We start from the raw sequence: 12,831 nt of genomic DNA on the forward strand, positions 1-12,831 counted from the left end.
CCCCCCAGCAAACCAGAGGTATAGCTTCATCCCAGAGTAGTAGATTGTCTCTGCCTGGTCACTGTATACATTTGTCCCATAGCAATGCCACTGAATAGCTGCACAGAGGGCGCAAAAAGAAAAAGGAAAAAGTGTATTGCTCTCCTGATAAGATAAGCAGCAGCCTGTGCAGACTACTCACTGCCCATTCTCCCACTGGTTTAGTAATAGATCAGTGGGGGCTGTCAGACAAACTATCTCTGTTTTAAGACCACTAGATTCCCCTGGACTAAAAGCTCACTACTTTCTTATTTACATATATGAGACTGTCTATGCCTGTTTTCCAGTACCAGTAAGTCCCAGACAGGATTCCCACAGCATCTGAATGTTTTGTCTTTAGCTGAGCCCTGCGATTGGAGCAGCACTTACCAGGGCTACTATGCCATGTATCTACTTCCAGTGATGAGTGTCACAGATTCTTCTGTGCTCAAACTACAAAGTGGGCTGTGTACAAGAAGGGGAGTAAAAAGTACTCCAATCCTTTTCACAATAAATATGAAGTTGGCACTGCATTTATATACTGCTATGTGTATTTGAGTATTAAACATCAAGCTGGCATTTGTATACTGTTATGTGGGCATTAAATGTGAATTAATTTGACACTGCATTTATAATGCTATGTGCCAGACATTGAAAAATGAAGTTTCCATTGCATGTATAATTTATAATATACTGCTTTCTGTATTGGCAGCCATTATACATTAAGTTGGCGCTGGATATATATCATGCTATGTGTATCGGCAGCAGAGTGATATACTTTTTCTTGGGGCTTGCACTGTACAATAGACAGTGCACAGGGTGACAAAATCTGGGCACCCCTGAGCTCAGGCATTATCAATTACTTTATGAGCAATAGTACTATTGATGTGCAGCCATAACACACTAAGCTTTAATGCAGTGTATGAAGAATGTTTCAGAAAGTATATATAGTTTACTTTTTTGGTTGATCATAAATAATTGTAAGGTGCCATGTAGACTGTAAAATTTGCTATTGGCAAGAAATGGAGAGTTCCCTAATGACATATTATTGAGAATAAAGAGCAGTTGCTACATTTGCAAGTGCTGTGGTTCATAAGGCAACCATTCACCTACAGTGCTGGAGTCACAACATGGAAGGGGGCAAGTTAGACATTTGCAGCCCTTACACAAGCAGGACTATATTTGGAGCAGTTCATCTACAGCAAACAGACCCTATTGCTCACATGGTAGTGGCTGGCAGAAGTTTAAAGCAATTGCATGAGTTGCAGAGCTACAGGTGGCTGAAGGACTATGGCCCATGGGAGGGTAGAGGTGCCTGCTGCTAATAAAGTGGGAAGAAGAAGCAGTGAGAGAGAATTGCTGTCAGTGTAGAACCAATCCCTCCCTCCTGCCTGCCCCTGAGCCGGCTGCTCTCCCCTCCCACTTGCCGGCTCCCCCTCCTCTATACTGAGCTCTCTCTAGCACTGAGCTGCACTCGCTGGAAGATGGCGGACTGCAGCACACTGCTGGATGAGGAGCTTGAGTCTTTCGTCTTTAATTATCTGACTGACAGCCCGGTAAGGAGCCGTGGGGGGAGAGGAGACATGGCTTTGCCTGAGCTGCTCTGCAGGCACCTATTGATGGCATGGACAGAGCCATTTATTACATCACTGACAGGGTCTGTGCACCCTAATCTTTTTGTACCCCATTTGCATGCTCCTCACTTGGCATGGAGGCAAGATTTAGGCGCAGATCCCCAACCCTAATAACACTGGCAATAATTGCACTTCAAGTGCCCACATGCTTGAGATGCACCCTGCTGCTTCACTGCAGTAATATCCAACCTGCTACCCTCCAGAGCTAATGCTGGACTACATTTCCCAGCATACCCCTTAACAACCTTTAAATGATCAATGGAAATACCGGTAGTCTTTCTATATACTGGAGAGCATGCTAGTCTGTATGAAGCAAATGTGGCAAGTGAAAGTTAGAAGACTGTTTTTTGAAATTCTAGTTTTACTCTAGTCATTATGACTTTAAAGATCACCCTCGCCCTGAAATGCTGCAAAAACTTTGAGGTGCTATTAATTGGCCAAGAGGCCCTTTTTAATGCCCCCCCACCCCCCTTGCTACCATGTGGAGCAGCCCAGGGCAGCATGTTCTAGGTATCCAGTGTATGGCTGGAAGACTCCACTGCAGAGAAAACTTAAGGTTGGGGGGTACCCCATTGATTCAGTGTAGGAGTGATGGGACCTGGCTCCTGGGACACGTGAATAGAAAGTGCCCGGCTTGCCCATGTGGTGTTCAGCACTCAGCAGGATGTTGCATGTGGAGCTCGGAGAGGGGGCGTGGAGCCCAGGCTGCTCCTTCTGCCTATGGGAACTCAGATCTGCACTGGAAACTGTATGATTTTACATTTTGTAGTGTGATTGAACTAAAATGAGAAATGTGTGTGTGCTTAGTGGGAAGCGGATAGCGTGCAGCAGCAGTCCTGCTTAACCCCATGCTGGCAACTTAGCAAACCTGTGGAGTAAATGGTTAAAAAAAAAACCTTCTGTCTGAAATTCTGCACATCTCCTTTGTATGGGTTCCTGTAGAATGGATTTGTATTGGATGTCTGATGTGGAGTACAAGGAATCAGCAGCTGAGAGCACAGTTGGAGTGATTATCAAGCCAGCTATTATAAAACACAGGAGCTCTGTGCCTGCCTCCTTGCATTTGCTCTTAGGGTCAATAAACTGCGCAGTTATAAATCCATATACATATTAACATATATACATAAATAGGCTCCTCTAAAGTAAGTAATGTATGTCTTTTAAGGGCTGTATGTATCATTACAGAAGTGGCGTGGATGGCAAAGAGTTAAATGGCATTTGTAATTCGCTACACACCAGCAGGCGGTTAAAATATTACAGTATAGGAATGGTGCCGCAAAAGCAGTTTAATAAGTGAATAAAAGTAAAATAAGAATGTGCCTTTGTACCTCGGATGCAGATGTATTCATCCTTAACCCTTTATTGCCTATGCTAATCCCCAGAGCCAAAGTGCGTTGGTCGATCTGTACTAGCAGGAAGCAGGTCTGTGCAGTACAAAGAGCAGCACTTCCAGATCTGCTAAAGGAATCCACTGTTCCCTAATAGCAAGCCATGCTTAGAAGTGTGCGTGTCTCGGGGCTGGGAGTTTCATAACCGCAGTCTGCTGCTTACAAAACAGGAGTATTCTGGGCATGTGTGAGATGCAGCTTCACTGATGGCTATTATGGGCAGGGAGATCTCTCATTATTGACATTGTATAATGGATAGCGGTGGCCAAGCCTGAGATAAAATCTTCACTGAGCTAGATTGATCAGATTACCAAGTTTTATCAAGCACATCCAATAAAGAATATCTCTTACATAAGATCCCTTACCCACTAAGGCATAATTAATGCAGGTTTGTGCAGTGCATATTCTATGAGAGATACAGTAGGGATTATGTTATCGGGGATAGGCAACCTTCTGTACTCCAGATGTTGCCAAGCTGCAACTTGCAGGGGATGCGCATCTGCTGTCATGCTAAGGGTGCCAAAGATATTGGCAACATGAGTGGCTGATTTTATAATTGTGTTTTGCACTTTGCTTGGAATAATGTCAGAGGATGTTATTAATACTATATGTTCTGTGTTGTCCGATACCACAGGGGTGTGTGACACAAGTGTAACCCTCTTAATGCCTGGAATTGTTGCATTGCCTGTGTGATCCAGATCTGGCTGGCATTCGCTCCTTTAAGCATAGTGTTCACGTGGCGTGCTTTGCGCTACTTGAATTGCATATGAAGTCAGATTGATACCTTAACTATCACATTGCCTCCCCACCCAAAAATAATGTTCTGTGGAACAGTTGTTGAATTTAATTGGTGCTTTTGCTGATGCAGCAGAAAAAAGGTGTGTTATAATCAGCACTCAGAGGAACAGACAATAAGCCTTTTCCTCCCCTGGGACCCACACCTCAGGAGGTAGCATGGCCCAATAATTAACCTAAGATATTTCGCTGTGCTGTGCAAACACTTCCTTAATGAGAACCCTTAATTCCAGCCTTATGATGTTCATAAAAAATTGATTGTAAATTGCAATCCTATCAGGGCCAAGAATTATTGATAACTAACGTAGCCCTATAAGTTCTAGAAACTGCAACCCAGGATAGTGCTTTCTTTTGATATTGATAAATAGGCCCCAAGGCCCTCTGGTACAATGTTCTTTGGCTCATTATTGAGGTGGTGTTTGCTTAGCAATGACTGCTAGTAGTGAACAAACTTCAGTCAAGGTGATGAGAAAGTGACTGGAGCTAAAGGTGTGCCCTTTGCCTTCCTCTACTGCTATGATATGACACCAGGAATGAATGCTGATAAAGAAAGTATAAAGGGTGCCCTCCCCCCTTTTACACTCAATTCTAGGAACATGTGTTTTTTCTTTTCTGCTGCCTTCAGGTGACATTGGTTTAAACTTTTGCCAGCCTCTACCATGTGAGCGATAGGGTCTGTTTGCTGTAGATTAACTGCCCTAATATAGTCCTGCTTGTGTAAGGGCTGCAAATGTCACTAGCACAGGGGTTTCTAACCTGCCCCCTTCCATGTTCTGACTCCAGCACTGTAGGTGAATGGTTGCCTTATGAACCACAGCACTTGCAAATGTAGCACCTGTTCTTTATTCTCATTAATATGTTATTAGGCTGTCTCATAAGCGCCACACTACTTTAAATTTAATGATATGGGAATCATTAGGGAACTCTCCATTTCTTGCCAATGGCACATTTTACAGTTCACATGGCGCCTTACAATTATTTATGATTATCAAACAAATTTAGACTATATATACTTTCTAGACAGCAGCATCAGGGTGGGGGTGTGAAACCCTTTATGAAACATTCTTCATACACTGCAGTAAAGCATAGTGTCTTGGCTGTTCATCGATAATACTATTGCATTTATTTGGTTTTTAAACCACTGCCTAATTGCTAGGGTAACTTGGAAAACAGCAACCAGATTGCTGCTAAAATTACAGGCTTAAGGCTGATACCACACATGGCGTTTTTATGCTGCATATTTTCTCAGCCTAAAAACGCCACACAGCCCCTGACTGGCGTTTTTCAGCCTAGTACTGGTGACGTAGCAAATCCCTTTTCCCATGGTGCTATTAGTGCGAAATAGTAAAAAAACGCAGCGTATTTCCGCTAGGTCTGGCAGCTGCCTTTGTGTATACATAGGAATAGGCTGCTGTGCAAATAACGGCGTATTTCGGCAAATACTTGAAAAATTTGTGGTAAGGCGTTTTCTAGCGTATTTACGCATTGTGTGGTTTCCTTCGAGTCTTTTCAAGTTATTTCTATGGATGATGATATTGTGCGTTTTTCAGCCACCGAGAGAATTAGAAAATACGCAGTGTAAAAACGCCACGTGTGGCATCAGCCTAAGTGCTGCTGGACAAAAAGCGAAATCATTTCAAAACATTATAAGTAAAGACCAATTGCAAACTGTCAGAATATCACAGCCATAATACTAAAACTTAATTTGAAGATGAACTACATCTTAAAACAGTAAAATCATTGTTCCTGTGGGACAAACAGTCTTTGCTGCTTATTTTACTTTTAGTTATAAGTGGTTTAGAGATGCAAGTAAAGATTGCATGACTGAGCATACAAAATAAGTATTAGACCTGCTGTGTGTGATTGTGCATATAATGATGTAAAATAGCTTGAAAGCCACCTATGGGCAGTTTTATCCGAAAGATCCACTAGTTTTATTACTATTTGAACACAGTGAACCTATGTGCTGAAGAGGTATTGCAAACACTATAAACATGGGTCGTGGTTGCAGGTTTCATTTCCAGTCAGAAGAATAGAGTTAAATGAAATAAGATGGCGTACAATGTCTAGCTCCTATGGAGATAACACTGTATAAAGGTCACATGGAGCAATAAATCTCTTACTCATAAACCTCATTGTCACCATGAAAACTTAAGTACCAGATTAGATTTTTTTATTCCTTTTTTTTTTTTAGAACTAGAGTGCCTCTGTTCATAATAGCAATTTACATTCACTTGTACGCCACTGAGCATATAATGGGTTAAATCATTTCTTAAAAAGCCCATTAATGCTTGATTTCATAGGGAAACCAGGCCCATGCATGAAATGCTAGGTGTGAAATAGGATCTGGGAAGCAATAACTGTTTTTTGCTCTCAGTGGGAATACTGAAGGTACCTTGTAGAAAAAGTGTTGTCACTCTATCAATGAGAAGTTACACATCTGTGATGCTGCTGATTTTCATTTGAAATAAGACTTTTGCGCTATGCTGTTCTCCTTAGATGCTGGCTAAATGTGAATGCTGGGAGCTGTAGTTTAGAGTTTTATTTCTACTTGGATCATCAGGGATATTCTTGTAAGTAATTTTTGTGACATGCACAGTGGGATTTTGAGGGAGGGACATCCTTTAAAATATCTAACAATTGTTAAGCAACAATATATGTAATTACATCAGCACTCCCATGATCTGTGGGGGCCCAGGACCCCTCTCTGGCCAACCTTACAGCAACCCCCTTCACTTTCTTTTTGACTTGGTTAAAGCGATTGCTTGCCTGCAGTTCTAAGGGATCACGCCCGCCTGTGTTGGAAGCGTGCACCTCTAGCCTCTGATGCAACTGCATGCAAAGCTTCCAAGAGCAGTCACATGCTCTCCTGCTGTAAGTTATAAATGGGAGGCATATCCCATGACTGTCGCTGACGTCCTTTCTTACTACATCACCAACCCCCTTCACACCCCCTCCTGCTTACAACTGGCTTTCATATCTGAATGGAGACTCTAGGCTGCTTGAGCAAAGTCTGTTTGGCTTTATCACTCAGTTACATGGAGGACATAAGGCAGCTCAGAGCCGTTTCCTCCATACAAATTAATCCTGAAAATCTCTTATCCCTCTTGCCAAGATACCCCCCTCCCCTTGGTGCTTTTGTTTCAAGCAGTATTGCAGAGGGTCTTCTGATCTGGGGGTAACTCTCCATATGTCATACATAACTGCAGCCTTGCTACAGAAATTAGAAGTTACACTTATACACTGATACATTATCTGAACACAAGACACTCTACTTAGTATTTTTAGGTTGCATCCAGTATTGTATCCCTTTGTCATTGTGTGCAATTTAGAAAAAAATGAATGTTGCAATGGTGTACAGACACTGTGACACTTTGCTACTTACTTGCTAAAGATATCCATGTATATGCCCATGTATACAGAAATGCAATGATACTTTAGCTAAGATAGTCAAGCCGTGAGTAGGTAGTACTGGCATTGTGGAGCAAACACAGCAGGCAGCAATGATGCCATAGGAGTTTGCCACCTGCAAAGCTGACAGAGATGTAGTTTATAACTGGGGGCAGATTTAGCAACATTTCAATTTGACTTTTACCACAATTTTGTGGTAAAACCACAACTTTTACCACATCTTTTGTGGCAAAAAAACAGGAATTAACTCACATTTTTTACATGTGAAAAAAAAAAAATCAAATGAAAACTCAATATTGAACTCAATGGGAGTTGTATTATCAAATTTCTTGGCTATTTTTTAATTTGAGTTCTGAAAATTTTAAATTTGGCAGACTGAATTATGATTTAAAATAATGGGTAGAACGTATTTTCACTGTATTCAATTTGTTTGTGTTTTTTGTGTGTTTTTACACAATCAAGTCTTCTGGTGACACACCCCTGACTTGTCTTCTTGTCATAGGCATTCTTCAAAGGCTGATGTTATGGTAGGGCTGAGCAAAACATTGGCATTCTAAGAGCCTTATATAAGATCAGACTACCAGCAAGATGGTTAGACTTTTGTTGGGTCTGACTTCCAAGCACATGGGTTGGCAAATGTAGCCTGTCCCATGACACTCTGAATACTAGTACTCTGAAGAAGTTAAGGAGTTCATTAAGAAATTATTAACTCAATGCAGCAATGTATGCAGTGTGATTGTTTTATCAATAGCTAGATACCAAAGAGCCAGTCTTCTCTATGGTATCTTAACCACACACAAATGAAGCAAGAGATAATTGGTGGCAGGTATGTCTCACAACTACTAGATAGAGCCATTCTGATAATTAAATTGTGTCATGATGTGAAGGGTCATTAGGGAGTTATTTTTCTTCTCTCCTCCCTAATACCAGCCTTTTGTGTGACCAGTTGCATCTCCTTTTTTAAAAAAAAAAAAAAATGTACAAGGCATTATCAATATACTGAATGGGCAAATTCTTTTAAAATCAATATACAGACATAAACTTCACAGAAACAGAAATCAATCGTTGTGATTATCCAGCACATAATAAGTGACTATTATCTCCCAACAATGAATGACTTAAGTGATTTATTAGTCTTTTCAGCTAACACTTGATGGTTCTTTGTTTTAGTCATTCATTGTTGGCAGTTCTGCTTGCATCCCCCCTTTTGTGTGCCACTAAGCAAGCCATGTATTGGTGCTTTATAAATAAACCTAGATAATCTAATTGGATTAAGTGAGCTTTTCCAGTTGGCAGTGGTAGACACTGTAAAATACTTCTCTATCTCTTCCCAGTGTAATCCATTTTACTCTGTTGAGTAAAATTACAGTTCAGGAGCCTTTATTGGCTCAAAATAAAAAAACAGTACAGAAATGAAATGGGAAGCTATTATTTGTAAGTGACTTATCTAGATCTTAGACTAAAGTAGTTTCACGTAGCAATAAAGTCTAAATTGTTAGATATATAGAGATGTAAATTGTGGAATTCATTTGTATAGAGTTTTACCATTCTGCATTAACTATGTGAATATATAGTAGAATTTAATGTCAAATAGGTATTTTGTATTATCTGGTTACTGAATCATCCCCGCTCAGGAAAAGATATTGGTTTGGTTACATATGCAATACTTGGGCCTAAAGGTCAGAATATCTATTGGTCAGAAAATCGATCAGGCCACTTGTTTGCAGGACCACGCAGGTAGTTTTTCTAGATTTTAGCTCTTGTGTTACATGGGTGATACCCAATCCTCGTGGGATGCTGAAAGCGAAACACTATGCCTTGAGCCAGTGGTAGATTTTTTTTTACTATAGACATGTGGCCTTATTGACATGAGCATATTTAGCTTAAGTTTTCCTTACTAATTACAAGAGAAGACTGGACAGATTGGATATGTTTATACAGGAGAAGCTATTTTTCTGTATCCAATCATATTTTATGTTGGAACACAGAGTTTATAGGGAACATTTTTATTCAAGATTGCAAATAAGTCAAAAGGGCATTTACTATGATTAAAGAGAGAAATTTCCACTTCAATAAAAGGTCAGAACTCAGGAGACCTTATAGGGTGACCTTGGCAGCTGAAGAAGATATTACGAATCAGCAAACTAAGTGGCTTATTCAATAAAATTGCTAGTAACATTCCTAGCTCAGTGCACCAGTTAAATGTTGTCTGTGAAACTGGGGAGTTTAATGAGATATTGTTCTTTCTAAAACACATTCAGAAAGCCAGGGTGCATGACTTAAATAAATGCACATAATGAAATGGCCTGTGCCTATTCAGCTTGGGATCATGGCATGAAATTAAAACTTAGTCTTGTAAGAGAAATGGAATAGTGAAAGCACAGAGCACCTAGATGCAACAATAAATGCCATTTTGTAAGGAGCATGTACTGTACCAGTGTGCAAAGACTATCCATAGCAAAAGCTAGCCGGCACAGGCTGGAAGGAAAAACACAGTAGATTGCTTTCATCCTTAAAAAAAAAAAATCATAGGCCAGGAAAGGCCTACGCATCATTTTCCAAAGTTGCGTAAAGTTGCCTGCAGGAGGAATTTTTTCTTGTGTGAATGTTAAGAGAATGCCATCCTCTGCAAGGCAGTTTGTACTTGTGTAATACAAGGGTATGGTGACAGTATTATTATTTTATAGCTTTATAGTGTAGACATATGTAGCAGTGTTTTATAGAGATTATATTGTATGCTCCACTAGGGAGAATGTATTAAAGTTCCTATCACAATTGCATACTATGGTATGATTTATCATGTACCTCAGGAAACCCACGCAGACACAGGGAGAACATGCAAGGTACTTGCATATAGTGCCCTGGATGGAACTGAACCTACAACTTCAGCATTGCAAGGCATTAGTGTTAACCACTGTGCCATCATACTGCTCTATGGTATCTGACCCTATAGTAACAACAACAGGGTTATAGGCTATAGAGATTTTTTAACCCGTGAAGGAAGGAAGAAGATTGATCGCCTGCATTTACCCCATGCGGGTGCAGTTTTCTCCTAACAGGAGCACTTCTGGGGGTTTCAGGTAAGCAATTACAATCCCTGGGGGGTGTCTAACATTTGGCACCCCCTAGTGATTTAGCTTTTCTTTCATCTTTAAACTGATGCAAAGCTTGTCTAAATCTGGCTGAATAAAGCAAATAGGAAAAATATAAACTATTTCCATAGTTGCACAGGTCAAAACTGAACTTTTTAAACATATTAAACCTGAAGCTCTTGATAATTCAAATTAATGTATTTATGCATCATTCGTAAATATAAAAGCAGAAATGAGCCTAATAAAAGTCTGGGATCTACAGTGTGTTACTCTGATGCAGTTCAGCCTGGGAAGAATGTTTGCCCTGTTCTACTTTGGCTGCTATGCAACTGGGTCAGTATATTCTATGGAAGAGTGCAATTTCCCAAAGGCTAGAGTTTGCATTCATAGCGTGTGCACATTATGTTGTGTCATAGATGCTCCTTGGTGAGGGAAAAGTGATTCAAAATAAGAATCAAATTGCCTTGTTTCTTGTGTGTGTATTTGAATTAACTAGTTAACAGTGTTTTTGCTCCAGGCTGCTTTTCTTCCTGCTTCTGCAGCTCTTTCTCTTAGTTCTACTGTAAATGTAAAAATATATATACTTGTAAGAAGTAATGGGATTTTAGTTATTTAGACCTTTTACTTGCATTTTGCTTACTGTATTTTCCAATAAAAATGTACTGTAGCAAGAACACAGAACTGTCCACAGAACAGTACCACCCAGTGGTTACAACTAGCATCTTTTTTACCTTTGATTTCCTGTTTCTCATTACTTTAATAAATAAAACTAAGCATAAAATTACCCTTACAGTCATTTACCCATTAACCTGTTGTGCAAAATGTGAAAATAACAGTTTGTAGTTGATTGATTGGGGGTACAAATAAAAGGTAGTTTGGCTGCAGGTATAATCTATTTATAGCTAACTTTGATAAATAGTATATCATGGACTCCTTCCATACCACATAACTCCTTTTCAGTCTTGTAAATGGCATTGCCAAGGCTGGGGGCTGTTAAATCTAATAGTATATCACATTTTATGTTTAACTTCTGGCTGCAAGCACTGGGAATAACCTTGGTTAAATAAAATGTAAGTTATTCATTGGAAGCCCAAGGGCATCCATGCATTTAACTGGCCTGATTGTCTGCATGCCTCCTGAGACCCTGCTTGCCTTTAATTTCCCGTAGATCATTAACACGGAGAAGGGAGATGGTCACAGGTGAGAGCACAGCCCCTCACCCCATGCAGAAAGTGGTACTGAACAGGGCTGGGTTACCTGTATTGTGAGTTACGCCGATTCACATGTTGCATATGCAAAGTAGTTTCCTTGCCTTTCTGCTTATTGCAAAATTTGTTTTTGTTCATAGGAGGAAGTAATTCTGCACGTACATAATTTCCTGCAGGCCTAATAGGGAAGCCACACTCAATCAATCTGGCAGCATTTCTTTGGTTTAGCAGTTTGTCTTGCAGAACCAGCATATTGTCTTATTCTAACCAATGTGCACTCCCCGATGCACTAAATCTGCAGTTTTCTTTTGGGCAGGGGAGGGGGTGCACTGTCTGTAACTTTTCACCTACAAATGAAATAACCATTTTTTTAAGCGCTGTTCTTGCATGTTCCACCAGGTTGTTAACATTCTAATCATGATTTTCCTGAAATCTGCAGAAAATGAAAGCAAAATGAAGCAGACATTTGAGCACCGTCTATGTGGATATGGCTTGCCTTGGCATGTAAAATAATAAAAAATAGTAAATGATCTGGCCATGGCAGCCACTTCTAAAGCCATGTTGTAATTCTAGCTTACGAAAGGGTGACAGTTTGCTTTTACAGGCAATATGCACACCCATTTGGCTAGGATAAGGTTTAAAAAGGCAGCAATGTGCACCTTGGATCAATACCTGTGACAAATACATGTGATCTATGCCTGCTGTGTGACAATCTGTCATCTGTACTTGAGAGGGTGTCACATTTGGCATCCTTCTATAACCAAGAGGTTTGGACAAGTCCAGTTGCCATCTAGGTGCACTTTATATAGTGTTGGGGAAAGGGTACATGAAAAAAGGAATCCAAGTTATTGCCACTTCTGTTTTTTAGGCCCTATGCACAATGTAATTGTCTGCTTGTTCTGTCCAACCAGAGCACATTGGCTGCCAATACTGGCCCAAGTATGGGCACCTTGAGTTTGACATTATTACAGCGAGATCCTGTAGTTAGTACTTCAGTAGAGCTAAATCGGGTCAAGAGAATCAAGGGCAGATTTATACAGTCTCATCAGGTTACTCCTTGTGGCATTTATGTGAGGTATTGCTAGAAGGTTAGGGGCTGTCAGAAGATGTAGCCATAATCATTTGTGATGTGCTGCAATGTTCAGAGCTAAGTGAACGCTTGGAATAGTGCAGATTACTGCGGTATCTGAATTTCAGTAGCTATAAGCTTTACAGGTATCTGAACAGCACTGGCGTCTGCAGTCATTTGCATTCTGTCTGTAATTTAGTTTGGCCCCAGCTCCTA

At 40.4% G+C, this 12,831-nt stretch overlaps 1 protein-coding gene across 1 annotated transcript in view; it reads left to right on the forward strand.

Annotated features, from left to right (window-relative positions):
* Positions 1-1,472: 1,472 nt before the first annotated feature.
* The window catches only part of ppargc1b (peroxisome proliferator-activated receptor gamma, coactivator 1 beta), a 62,742-nt gene continuing 51,383 nt past the window's right edge, over positions 1,473-12,831 (forward strand). Inside the window, exon 1 of the mRNA XM_002936698.5 lies at positions 1,473-1,574. Coding sequence (XP_002936744.3) covers positions 1,503-1,574 — 72 coding nt within the window. The 5' untranslated portion in view covers positions 1,473-1,502. The remainder of the gene's footprint in view (positions 1,575-12,831) is intronic.

The sequence above is a fragment of the Xenopus tropicalis genome, chromosome 3, assembly GCF_000004195.4.
Source record: "Xenopus tropicalis strain Nigerian chromosome 3, UCB_Xtro_10.0, whole genome shotgun sequence".
Classification (NCBI taxonomy): domain Eukaryota; kingdom Metazoa; phylum Chordata; class Amphibia; order Anura; family Pipidae; genus Xenopus; species Xenopus tropicalis.